Genomic DNA, 14,235 nt, shown 5'->3' with positions numbered 1-14,235 from the left:
TAAATTCGTGATGAAACTATGTTAATATTTGTTGAGATAAAGTATTGCCAGGAGTCAGGACACCCCCCAAAAAAAATCTCAAAATACGCCACTGGATCCATGAACTTGTTTTAATAAATGTGTTTCCCAAAAAAAAGATGTTTTATTGAAGCACGTTTTTATAATAAGAGAAGCTTCTACCGTTTTTATAACAAGTTATTTTCTTGAATTTGTCCATGTACTGTTTCAACTGCATTTAAACCCGGCTAAACAAAACTAAATTCAACAACTTTTAAAATCTCAAAAAATGTATGATTGTTATCAGTGAATATTTTAAAAATATATATCCATTTATTTTCTATTTTTTGACAATGCCAGTCGTCATTTTGTTAATAAATTTTTCAAAAATTTTGAACTGTTCGAAAAACATTTCTGCATCGAAGTTAACAGATCATTATATTTTGTTCCACAATATTGTTATTCCTAAGTGAACTAACCTTTAACTTTTTGTTCCATGATACATTTGTTCCAATATGCTTTTATTCTAAATCTTTTTCTTCCAATGGATTTTTGTTTCACAAAATATTTGTTCCAAAGTAGGTACTTTTTTCCAATAATATTTTGTTCCACACACGGTTTAAGATATAAATAATAATAATATAATAAATTATATATCTTATACCTATATCTTAAACTGTGGTTCTGCATGACACTTTTTCCATCCGTAGAATTGACATAGACGTATAATAGAATAGACCAGGAATTGATGGCCGTTCTACATGTAATACGTTGAAGCCAACATGTGTGTGAGAGAGACAGACAATGTGCGATTTTTTCATGAAAAAAAAATAGTAGCTCGGAAATCGTGCCACAGTTTAAGATGTTTATCTTTTTTATAAGTAATTCGAAAAATTATATTATTAATGAAATTAAAAATACAAACAAGAGGAAATAAATAGATTTTATTTTAAAATCCGTATCATATTATTTAAAAAAATAATTATATACTAATGTATCAGAAAAAAAAAATCAAATAGATATATTATAATCCTGTTATATGTCTATGAAAAAAATAATTAGTTAATAAACGTATTATATGCAAATTTTTCGTGTTTTTATTTCGTGTTTTATGGCGCAATCTCCGAATACACTTTAAAAATATATATTTAGTTTGTGTGTCAATATCAGGGTACTAAAACACAAAATGGTTTTTTTTAACAGCTTTTCAGTTATTATTTGACTATTATTGTTTGTTGGAAACACACTTAACACACTTTACATTCATAGAAAGGTTTTGAACAATTAAGTCAGAAATATAAATGGATATCATTACTTTTCAGTTTATATTACAATAAAAAGAAACAACAGGTAGGTATATAACAGATTTATAATTTAATACACTTTAAGATAATTACATTTAATAATAATAATAATAATAATTTAATAATTATTGATGTTTAAATACAATTAATTTAGTATAATAAGAACGTATTTTATAATCAATATCATTAGTACTAGAGTTAATATGATGCAAACATAATTTACAATAAATATTTATAGTTATTTTTATGAGTTGAAGTACATGATTATTTAATGGTTCTTGATCAATTATATGTAATGAAAGATTAGTGAAATATTTCTCGATATTTATATTTTTCATGGCTTCCAATGTTATTTTATTAATAAAATTGCTTTTGTCAATTGCTTGAAAATATCTGATAGTGCACTCTGCAATTTTACAAATTTGAACAACATCATGACTAGGTTTGATTAGTCCACCTCGATTTTTCGGATCCAAAAGTTTAGATTATGTTGATCAATACAACACATGTATCACATGTAATTGTTTTCTTTATTTTTCGAACTACAAATATAAATTATAACATCATTGATAAAATTGCTATGCTGATAAACAGGCAATAAATTATTGTTTTATAAATTTTCTGTCCCAGCAACACACAATAAATCTAATAACTTTGATTGTGTATCTTTGACTTTAATGTTGCTCCTAGATACTCTAAGTATTATAGTATCGTCTAATGCCATACAGTTCACACTGGATGATGATTTTATTTCTGAATGTACGACTATAGATTTGTAAGCTACTTCGAATTGGGAGACGGTAGGGTTATTTTTAAATCCTCCCTTGGCTCGAATAACTGAAAATAGCATTTCTATATGGTCCTGATTGAATTTATATGTTAAAATGAAGCTAAGATATTCTGTATCAATTAGCTCCAATACTAAACTTTTAAGACTGGTCAAACAAATAATTAGTCCTAGAAACCTCCTTTAAGAATTTAATATTAACTGCTGACCACATTTTGGTAAATTTTCATTACATTGAATCCCAGTTAAGTAATCAATTAATTCTTCAATATATTGATAAATTTCAGTTTTTGTCCTTTTGTTAATTGATTTATTATATGTACCCTTGCTCAAAAAGTTTCTTGGGTTGAGTATATCAAAAATATTATTAATACGTAGTCAGAATTCAATTGTCGCGTCAGCACCTTGAAAATTGTCTAGTTTCAAATAGTTCATACAAAATTAAATTGCATTAGCTACACTAATACTAAATGTCTGCACAGCGAGTCTAACTTTCATTTTTTCTTTAAAATAATATATATGGCGATTTTTCAATTGTGTAGCAGCATATAGTACTTGTATGTACTTTCGTTCTGAAGATTAACAAGATTTTTAAAGTAACTCCATTTAATAGTTTCTCCGTTCATGATATACAATATCTTCCAGTCTCCAAGACAATTTCTTAAGAGTTTAACTATATGACATGAATCAATTATTATGTGCATTTTATCATTTCTATTTGTATGTAAAAAATATAGTTTTAACTCCGAGTATTGTAAATTTGCTCCTAATTTAGACGCCATTAAGAGATTATTGGCTGCACCATCAAAAGTCAATTTTTTAATAATAATCCCCGTAGTGTCAAGTTCTCGAAAACAGTTAAGTATAATATTAGCTTTTTCCTCAGTGTTAATTCCATTTATAAGGTAATAGGCGATTGGTACCTTCCAGCTAGTGTTCATGCCAACGACTATTATGACAAAAGCATCTTTTGTCATAAGGTAAGTTATCCATTTCTTCTGATTTACTACACAACGAGGGTTGCCATCCGTCCCGATATATGGGAACTGTCACCGATATTGAGCTCTCGGTCCCGACGTCCCAACAAAAGACCAAAATGTCCCGATTGAGACTGTGCATTGCAAATTTCGCATTATTGCATATAAATATGCATGACATATTCATATCATACATGAACATGATCGAAAACAAAAAATTTTGTTTTTAAACTTGTTACATGTTCTTGTACAACTAAACGTATGCAATTAAAATTCAATTAAATCGGTCATATCGATAATATAATAATCGTTAGGTATCGCTTGTTTAAGTCGCACACTCTTGTTCGTTCTAAGAATCGTATCGGCTGGGCCGTACAGCGATTATTGGATTCATGGTATTTCCAAATTATGTAGGACACAGCACACGGCATAAGTCGAAAATTGTCAGTCACTTTATTTACTCGACGGCGTACGGTACGATTTTTTATTTCGGAAAGTGCGTACTTTTTAATATCATTACGTTTGTTTTTGAAAATGTCTGCGGCGAAAAAGAGAAAGTGCCATATTTTGGATGAATATGCGAAAGAGTGGAGTTTTATAAAAAAAAGGCGTACGGATGAAGAAGCGCTTTGTGTTATTTGTAATTGTTTTTTATCAGTTACTCACGGAAATAAAGCTGACGTAAAGCACCACATTTCTACGACTAATCACAAAAAAAAATTCGGTGTTGTATCGACATCGTCGCCAATATCCAAATTTATGATTAAACAAGATACCTAAAAAGAGTTCTAATTACGGCAGCAGAACTAACAACAGCTTATAAAGTTGTAAAACATCATCAGTCTTTCAGTTCACTTGATTGTATCGTAAAACTGAATGCCATAATGTATTCCGACTCTAAAGTCACAGCAAAACAATTCACAGCCAGGACGAAGGCTACAGCAATTGTTAAAAATATTCTGGCACCAAATTCAATGTCAGAAATAAAAAAAAATTGCAAGAAGTTTCATATCACGGAATAGGCACTGATGCATCCAACCACAAAGCTGAAAAAATGTTTCCTTTGATTATTCAATATTTTACTGAACAAGATGGTATCCAACATAAGCTATTGAAGTTTGATTCTTTAAAAAATGAAACGTCGGAAACCATCTCCAAATATTGTATCGACACTTTAAGACAATTGCAGATACCATTGGATAAGCTAATTGCTTTTTGTGGGGACAACACCAATACCAACTTCGGAGGGCTTCAACGACGTGGTCAATGCAATGTTTTTCATAAAATACAAGAAGACTTGGGAAGACCTATAAAAGGTATTGGATGTCCAGCCCATATTCTGCACAATACTATATCAAGCGCTTCTGGAATATTATCAGTAGATGTCGAAGTTATCGTTCTTAAAATATTTAATTATTTTGCAATATACACGGTTAGGACGGAGAAACTGAAAGAGTTCTGTTCATTTGTTGATATTAATTATCAAACTCTTTTATCACACTCACGAACAAGATGGCTGTCATTAATGCCCGCGGTTGAAAGAATTTTGAAACTTTGGACACCGCTCAAAAACTTTTTTGACTCTGAAGAAAGAGTACCTAAAATTATTTTATATTTTTTTAAAAGTCCGATTAGTGAAATTTATTTCCTGTTTCTGCATTCCAACTTGAATTTGTTTAAAAAAAAAACATAAAAAGCGTTTAAAAGAACAAAGTGTCAGTTATTGAAATTAGAAAAATATTATACGAAACACAAAACACCCTAATTGAAAGGAAATCTACCAAATTTATTGGCATGCAAATCAAAATGAAAATTCAGAAACTTAAAAATGAGAATCCTACACCTGAAACTATAATTTTGATTTCAAAATTTAAAGAAGAAACACTATCATTTTTTAACGCAGCTTCTGAATATCTGAAAAAGTGGTCCGTTTCATTTGATAAGTATGATGTGTTTGACTGGATGACGCTATCTGAAACCCCGAAATGGGAAAAAATTGAAAACACTATTTTATATCTCAATAATAATGGCGTGGAAACTTTAAGCGACAATCTCTTTGAGCAATATATGTATCTTAAGAACTTTTTAGAAATTAAACTTGCTTCGGAATAATGGAAGTCGATCAATTCGGTGGAAGAAAAATGAATAATTTTTTTTAAAGAAACTGAAAATCATGAAAGAAATTTCAATTGTTGAAATTATGCGAGTATTTGTTTGCAATCCCTGCACACAATACTATAGTGGAAATAGTTTTTTCGTTAATGTCGACCCAGTGGACTGATGAACGAAATCGCCTGCTCCCAGAGACTGTGGAGTCAATTTTACAGTGTCAAAATAATTATAATATGACTTGTACAGAATTCTACAAATATGTTAAAGGGGAAAAAGAACTGTTGGAAAGCAAAATCTTCTGAAAAGTATAGCCATCCAAGTACATCTGCAATAAATTAAAAATATTTTTTTTTATATAACCTTAATAAATATACAAATAATTTTTCTAAAATAAAGAACTCTAATTTTTCTTTCAAAATTGAGTATTTTTATACACTCCATCCTAAAATTTCTATAACGTCCCGACAAGACCCTAGCCAAATGTGACAACCCTACACCTAACCCAAAATCAATATACCCCTGATGTCGAGTGCCAGTCCATCGAATATGTTGTTTAATACTCATTTCATCCATTACTAAACAACCATAAAATTGTTTACCATTTTCTTTCATTTCCTTCCCTTTTAATGAAATTGCTTGAAAAGATTCTTTGGTCATACCAGGCAAACCATCTAATTTTGAATACCATTTCCTAATAGTCATAAGCGTGTGCAGACATAACTGGCAGGGTAGTCAAACATAACACATTATCATTTAATATTAACAAAAAATTTGCATTCGTAACTTCATTTAACTTAATAACTATATTTCTCCAGTATTCTTACATTTTTTTAAACGTTAACTAATGTTTCGAAGTGGTTGAAAATAATATGTTTATTTATTATTGTGATCATATTGAATATTTTGGTGAGGGTGGGAAGTTTCACAGAATAGTCAAGTACCTACCCTGACTACCCCGTGTGCACGCTTTTGCTAATAGTACTCACATTCGGTAGAGCTTTACTTAATATTGTTAGAACATAGCCGTATGCAGAAGGCGAATAAAAATGAAGGGTCATTGCAAATTTTCTAAGGATTGGACAGATAGATTTCCCAGTTGATATCTGTAATTGCCTCATAAGTAGTTATTTTTTCTCTTCAGTGCCAATATTCTGTAGAAAAACATTGTGAATTTTAATAAATAAATATTATACCTCAATAATTTATCATAAAACCATAATTACATGCATAACAATGCATAGCTATTTTAAAACTTATATATTTAAAGATGCAATACATAATTAATATATTTGCTTCGTAATTAATGCAGAAACGTTAAATAATTAATAATTAAACATCATTTAAAATATAAATTCATATTAAAAAACTATACTAAGAAGCCAGCCTCAAGTATACAGCAAGTATATGTCAGTGAAACACACAGTTAAAAATTGTCCATATAATGTATATTACACTATAGTAGTATTACTAGAGTGCATTTTTTTCTGTAAAATTATTTTTTTATTATGAATTTTTCACTTTTATTTATTTTGTTAGATAAAATTGTAAGTAAATTATTAATTAACTTTAAAATATGAGAATAACTAGAATTTGATTAACATTCTTTTTTAAGTTCATCAACTAATGTATTCAAACTACTGATTTTTAATTCCAATCTTCGATTTTTTTGTTCAAGAAGTCTTATTTTCTAATTTTTCTCATATAACATTTTAGTAAGTGTGTTCAAAAATAGTTTTCTTTTTCTAGGGGTTTCCAAGTCTTCTTCTGAGAAATCTCCATTATAACAATAATACTTACGTTTACTAAAATAATAATATAATTGATAATAAATCAATAATTTATAATTGTATTTCTTAAAATTAAATTACTTGGTAGGAGTTTCATTTTTGTCTGCATTTATAATCGTTTCCTCAACTAAAGTACCATCACAGATATAATTTTACATATCTAATAATTGCTTATTGGAGGTAGATGGATCGCATACATTTTCATTTGAAGAACTTTGGAAATCTATTACACAGAATAAAAAATAATATATCAATACATATGTAATAAAAATAAATAAATAGATATAGGTTTTTTTTTTTGGGGTTTTTCCGGCCTTTAAGACCATCCCGCAAAACAAATTTCACTCTAATTTATTCTATTTTCTGCTATTTCTCTCCAGTTTGCTCCTGGGTCAACTTCTTTAATATCTTTATATTACATGACAATAACGAACAACGAATACTCATCATGTTCGTTGATATAGCATCTGGTTTCAGACGCCTTAGTTGGTCAGTCTTAATAAAATTATTATCGTCAAAATGATTATTACAAATTCTTGTATGTACAATTGGTGTAAATATATAGTTTATATTTAAGTTTATAATCCATTTGTCACGGAGTATAGTATCTTTTGGAAAACTACATAAACAGTATAAGTAAGAAATATAATAATTTAAACAAAAATAATATATCATTATTTTTAATAAAACTGATTTGTCATATACATAACATCTAAATGATCCAGTGCGTATAGGTGTATACGGCTATGGTTATGCATGCATTTAATGTGTAATAAAATAAAAATATATTATTTGAATAAATACCTATGTAATGTAATATTTGTTTATATATATATATATATATATAGAGTTGCCATACGTCCCGGAAAACCGGGATCGTCACCGGTTTTGGACTTTGTGTCCCAATGTCCCGAAAAATGTTTTCAGGTCGTCCATAGGTATGTCCCGGCTTAGACGTTTAGGGGAAATATAATATTGTTTAATTTATAATTTCGACCATTTTATCTCAAAGTACACTTTTATAGTAATTGATTAACTATATAAAAAAAATTAAATTTGTAAATTACACATATAAATATATAATATATTTTATTTCACAAAAATATTTTTGAATATTATATTGCCGGCCATTAATGGTCCTCTTCAGTGGCATATACATAACTTTTGTATGGGGATGAAATCATTTGCAAACAAATCATTATTTATTTTTACGTTTCTAAAACTTTCACATTAAGAACATTAATTTGTAACATTTAAAAAAAGGCCTAGGGGGATCTGACTCTCAAATCCCTCCTTGTATACGCCACTGGTCCTCTTGATTTATTGAAACTTATATATAAAAAGTATATTACTCAAGATGTGTTTGTTTTGTCCCGGTTTCGCCTTATAAATTTATGGCAACCCTAATTAAATATAATTTCAATATATTGTAGTAGCTTATTTTAAACCATTAAGTAACGTAACTATGTTACTCTATAGTTTAAATCGAGATTCTATCCTGTGTACAAAATACTCAGTTGATAAGGCGCAGTAGGTAATAATATTTAGAACAATAACTGATAATAACTTCAAATAATTTTATAACCGTTAAAAGTTAAAATTTTGAGTACAATTCGATGTTTTACTTATGTAATTCAATTCACTTAAATTGAACAGGTTATTAGTCCTAATTTAACCTATTTTATGAATAGTAACCACAATTACAATTTTTCAAGTTTCATTTTGTAACTATTCATTAATAAACCAATTGTTTGAAATCAAGTTTTCAATTATCATTAAAAAACTTGTTATTCTACGTTATTTTCTGATTTTACTAATATTTTAAAAACTGATATAAAATAAAGATTGTTCTTATTCTTATATATTTTAAGAATTGAAGATGAAGAGCACTAACTTAACGTCAAATGTTATAAAACAAAAACGCCAGTTAGAAACAACATTTTATGGAAACTTTTCAAAGCGTTCTAATATGGATAATGACAATGATTTCTTTGGCTTACCATCTAAAGTAAAACATATGTTTAAGAAACACAAAAAAATTACACAACTTTATGGTATGTACATGATTATATGGAATCTAATGTGCTTAATTAAATGATAAAATTTTGATATAGATTGGCAAATTGAATGTTTAAACTTAGAAGCTGTTAAAAACCGAACAAATTTGATTTATGCTTTGCCTACAAGTGGTGGAAAGACATTAGTAGCTGAAATTCTTATGCTAAAAGAACTTTTAATATCTGAACGTAATGTTTTATTTATTTTGCCATATGTAGCTCTAGTTCAAGAAAAGGTTAACATTTTGATGCTAGGATTATTTATGTGCATAATAAAATAAAAATTAATTGATCACAGGTACAGTCTTTATGTCCATTTGGTCTCAATTTAGAATTCAATGTTGAAGAATATGTTGGAGGCAAAGGCAAGCATCCTCCAATTCAACGTAAACGTAAATCGACACTTTACGTATGTACACTTGAAAGGGGAGCTGGATTAGTTGATTGTATGCTGGCTGATAATGGACAATTAGGTGGAAGAAGTGTTGGTATGATTGTAGTTGATGAATTGCATCTTCTTGGTGAGCAAAAGAGAGGAGCTTTATTAGAAACAACACTTACTAAAGTTCTCTATTCTAATTGTAAGTTAAGTATCTTTATGTTATATTATTATATTATAATACTAGAGCCCATTAATCCATAGATAATATTCAGATAATTGGTATGTCTGCTACAATTGGAAACATGAATGAAATTGGTAACTTTTTAAATGCCTATGTTTATACAAAAGATTTTAGACCAGTTCAATTAAAAGAAAGTGTTAAAATCAATCAGGATATATTTGTGATAAATAAAGATGTTGATGGCTCTATGAAAATCAAACTTGATAGAAAGTTGAATTTTGACGTAAGATTTACTCTGAATATTTTTCCAATTAAATTAAATTATTCATTTTACTTAGATTTATACAAGTGACATGAAGCGATTAGACCCAAGTGGTATAGGGCTTCTTGTGCGTGAAATATTACCTAACGGTAGCTGCTTAGTATTTTGTCCTACTAAGAGCAGTTGTCAAAGTATTGCTAAAATTATTTATAAAAGTATTGGAAAGTAAATACTAAAAAAGAATACCTTTATTTTTCTGTTGTTATTGATAATAATTATTTATTTATTAACATAAATAGAGAAGAAGCATGTGTTCAACTTAAAGAAAAAGAAGAATTATATAAAGCTCTTAAAGAAGAAGGTGATGGAAAAGTATGTCCACTGTTAACCAGAAGTATCCTCTTTGGTGTTGCTTATCATAATTCAGGTTAGTACTTTTTTACTTAAGTCTATAATAATATTAATATTATAATTATGATATTTATAGTTAAATTTCACATATCTAGGGTTAACAAATGCTGAAAGAAAACTGTTAGAAGAAGCTTTTCTTGGTGGTATTATCAAATGTATTTGTTGTACATCTACATTAGCAGCTGGTGTTAATCTTCCAGCTCAAAGAGTAAAATGAAATGAAATATATTTTTAGAACTATAAATTCTGATATTTATTTAATATGCTACTTACATAATATGTAATTACGTTGGTCACTTTTACAAGTCTATTTACCTTGACAGTATTTAGAACACGAACCAACATTTTATGAATTTGATTTATGTTTTGAATTTTATATAAAAAAATATAAAGTAATTAGCCAATTTTTCATAACATGAAATCAGTTGACATATACTGTCAGTAAATCAAGTTCACTATTGCACTAATAATTAAATAATAAAAAATTAAATTAAAATTAAAAATTATTAAATGGTTATTACTCAAAAATGAATGTATTAATAAATAAATGCTTAGCCAGGAGTATTATTATATTTGTAAAGTTCGATATTTATTGATTTTGTATTTACCTGACAATGAATTTTTAATTAAAAACTGGTCGTATTTTACAAATATAATAACACTCCAGACTAAGCATATTTCTATTTTTATACTAATAATTAAAAATTAAACTTATGCTTGAATGTTTCCTTCTTGACATTAAAAAACAAAATAGTTAATACTTCTATACTTCTAATCCATCAAACGTTTATTACATATGTATCATGAATGTAAACTTTTAAAACTTTGGTGGTTTTGATTTTGGTTAAGCAATAATAATTTGCTAAAAACATTTTAGATATGATAATACCATTATTAAAAAATAATTAATAACTTAAAGTAGCATATTATTATAATTTATTTCTCTGGAAAACATTTTTTTGTTCTTTTTTTATTATTATTATTATAATTACTATTATATTATTATCAGTTTTACTGAGTTTTCAACCAAACTTAATAATAATAATAAATTATAATTTAATTTGACATTAATAAATATATGGAGCATGTATACATTTTTTTTTAATACATTAATTTAATATTAGGTAATAATAACATCTCCATTTGTGGGACGAGATTTTATGAAACAAAGTACTTACAGACAAATGGTAGGACGTGCTGGTAGAGCAGGGTTGACAGAAAGTGGCGACAGTGTATTATTGTGTCAAGAAAATGATAAAGAAAAGGTTAATTGCAAATAACTCGATTATAAATGAATTATTTATTTTATTTTTATTGTTAACTTATGATTTTTGAAAAAAAAAATATATAAACAAAATTAATATTTTTCGATATTATTTTAGATTAAAATATTACTTGAAAATGGTGTTGAACATATTGATAGCTGTCTTGGCACTGAAGAAAACATAGTTTATTCGATGATATTAAGTTCTATTAGTACAGGATGTACATCTAGTCAAGAACAATTAGTAAACCTGATGAAATGCACACTTTTTATAAAACAAGCTGAGAAATACAATGATGAATGTACAGTTGCATCTGATTTAATAGAATCGTGTTTAGACAAATTGAGATCACTAAATGCATTCAATAAGCCAGTAGAACGTACATTAAAATTAACACCAATTGCAAATGCAGCAGTTGCTGCCAATTTGGATATATTAGAAGCCCAAAAGTTGTACACAGAATTGATAGAAGCATCAAGTGCATTATTATTAATAAACAAACTTCATTTATTATATTTAGCTGTTCCATATACAGAGTGTATTACATTAGAACGTCAATATGTTTTGGAAATAGTAAATATATCACATAATGTTACAGATGTAATATAATCTTTTGATGTATTCATTCTTTTTCATAGATGACGAACTTAAAAGGGGACCAGCAAGCATTGGCTAACCGATTGGGGATAAATGAGTTATGCATATCACAGTTTATTAGCTATGGAAAAATCAAAGTAAGATATATTATTAAATAGTACCACAGAATATTATTGATTCTGTGATAGTATATTCAATCAATTATATTTTAAATATTTTTGTTAATGCTGGAATTTGAATTATGCTCAAAAATTAACAATGGATAATTTATTTATACTATCAAAATATTTTTATTTTTTCATATTGCATTGATTAGAATATTTCAGAAATAATTTGGAATAAGTTTATCATGAGTTTGATTTTGAATGATTTGTGGAATAAAGAATCTATTTGGACAGTCTCCAAAACATATAATTTGTCTAGGGGAACAATACATTCTTTTTTATCTAGAACTGCATCTCATGCTTCGTCAATATTAAGATTTACAGAAGTACATTTTTAGCTGAAATAAAATATTTAACTGTAGAATTTAAGACATATTTGCTTAAACTTTTAGGCATTACAAGATAAGAAGTTGGATCATTTTCCAATGTTATTCCAAAATATTATTCCTAAACTAAATATTGGAGTTTTAGGATATTCATCAGATCTTGAATCTTTAATGAGTTTACCTTCAGTAAGATTTGTAAGTATATAATGTAAAATTATTTATAATTTGACAGTTATTAATTATATATTATAAAATCTAATTTTTCGTATAATAGGGTAGAGCAACTCAACTCTATAAAGCAGGCTATAAAACATTGAATGATGTAGCTAAAGCTAATAAAAAAAAATTATGCAATGATATTAGTCATTTGTCAATAAAAGTAGCTCGTGAAATGATTGCATCTGCTAAAGTAAATACATTTTTAATCTTACTAATGGATTTAACATTTTAGATATTTTTTTTATAATATATCATTTTTAATATATATTATCCTATTATATAGCTAATGTTATTATCAAAAGCAGAAGCACTTGAAGAATTAGCTGAAAGTTTAAGGGCTGATCTTAACCAATCAATTTCAAAAGATAAAGAAAATATATTATGGTTTTGAAATACATGCTAGGTACATATCTAATCCATATAAAATTTAGTTTCTTGTGGTAACTTAATTAGACTGATTAAATAAAAATTTGTGAAAAGTTGTTTTGATTATTTATAGTAGAAATAATATAAATTGTCTCAAAAATGTTAATTTATTTTATGCTTTTTATTTAATTAGTATTGATTAACTAATGCTTTATATTTTATATTATGTACTTTAAATTATTATAATTGTATTTGAGATTTTGTATTAATATAATATACAATAAAAATAGTCTTAAATGTAATGATTTATTATATGTTATGGTATTAATTAATAATAAATGTTGATTGAATTTCAATTTCATATTTTTGTATATTTTTAACTATCATTAATATTTTTTATAATTGAAAATTAGTTATATTTCATATGAATTCCTGGAAATACATAATACATATGTATATTATAATGAGTTGTATAAAGAATAAACAAATACTCATTATCTTTGTATAGAATTAGTAAACCTTATTTTTTTTTTTTTTAATGTATTTACATATTAAATTATAATTTTTAAAATACATCCTTTGGTGAAATTAAAATTTTAAAATAAACAATTGATATAGAATATTCTTTTAATAGAAAATGTTAAGTACCTTTAAACAGCAAAAATTACATTAGATTATTTTGATAATTTTAAAATGTCTTTAAAATTTAAAATAATCAAATGAAATAATACTAAAGAAAATATTAGTTAATGCTGAGTTCGAAACTTAATCTAGGTTATTGTCTGTTCTTTTTAATTATTCAAAAAACTGATGAAAAATTCAAAAAATGACTATGCACCTCCTCAGTAACAACTAAATACCATTTCTTATCAGAAACTTGCCATGAAAAAAATATACACTTCGTTTTACTCATAATTTAAAAAGTAATTTAGTAGGTAATAAGTAACTTGGTAATAATCTTAATTTGATATGCTTCTTGAAAAAAATATATACTACATAAAATAGGTGTTATCAAAATGTAGCCCAAAAATATTTTTGAAA

At 26.8% G+C, this 14,235-nt stretch overlaps 1 protein-coding gene across 3 annotated transcripts; it reads left to right on the top strand.

Moving 5' to 3' along the window:
• The first annotated feature begins 8,519 nt into the window (after positions 1-8,519).
• Positions 8,520-13,325, top strand: LOC112683565 (helicase POLQ-like). Of its 3 annotated transcripts, XM_025554647.1 has the most exons (15): positions 8,520-8,620; positions 8,836-9,018; positions 9,079-9,257; positions 9,320-9,602; positions 9,665-9,867; positions 9,923-10,071; positions 10,146-10,273; positions 10,353-10,465; positions 11,382-11,522; positions 11,640-12,095; positions 12,161-12,256; positions 12,436-12,609; positions 12,676-12,804; positions 12,884-13,018; positions 13,112-13,325. In XM_025554647.1, exons 2-15 carry the CDS (start codon positions 8,844-8,846, stop codon positions 13,217-13,219), a joined length of 2,469 nt encoding a protein of 822 aa, XP_025410432.1. In that variant the 5' UTR covers positions 8,520-8,620; positions 8,836-8,843; the 3' UTR covers positions 13,220-13,325. The 3 variants fall into 3 exon arrangements, with proteins under 3 accessions (XP_025410432.1, XP_025410431.1, XP_025410433.1); XM_025554646.1 differs by lacking the exon at positions 8,520-8,620 and having other exon boundaries at positions 8,673-9,018; XM_025554648.1 differs by lacking the exons at positions 8,520-8,620; positions 12,436-12,609 and having other exon boundaries at positions 8,673-9,018.
• Positions 13,326-14,235: the final 910 nt, after the last annotated feature.

The sequence above is a fragment of the Sipha flava genome, unplaced genomic scaffold, assembly GCF_003268045.1.
Source record: "Sipha flava isolate LNK unplaced genomic scaffold, YSA_version1 229_pilon_pilon, whole genome shotgun sequence".
Taxonomy (NCBI): domain Eukaryota; kingdom Metazoa; phylum Arthropoda; class Insecta; order Hemiptera; family Aphididae; genus Sipha; species Sipha flava.
This window is presented reverse-complemented; position numbering and strand designations above follow the sequence as displayed.

Coding starts and splice junctions, on each gene's coding strand:
- LOC112683565 (XM_025554647.1), top strand. CDS start 8,844: ATGAAGAGCACTAACTTAACGTCAAATGTTATAAAACAAAAACGCCAG. Junction 9,603..9,664: donor TAAAGTTCTCTATTCTAATT/GTAAGTTAAGTA, acceptor ATTAATCCATAG/ATAATATTCAGATAATTGGT. Junction 10,072..10,145: donor ATTTATAAAAGTATTGGAAA/GTAAATACTAAA, acceptor TAACATAAATAG/AGAAGAAGCATGTGTTCAAC.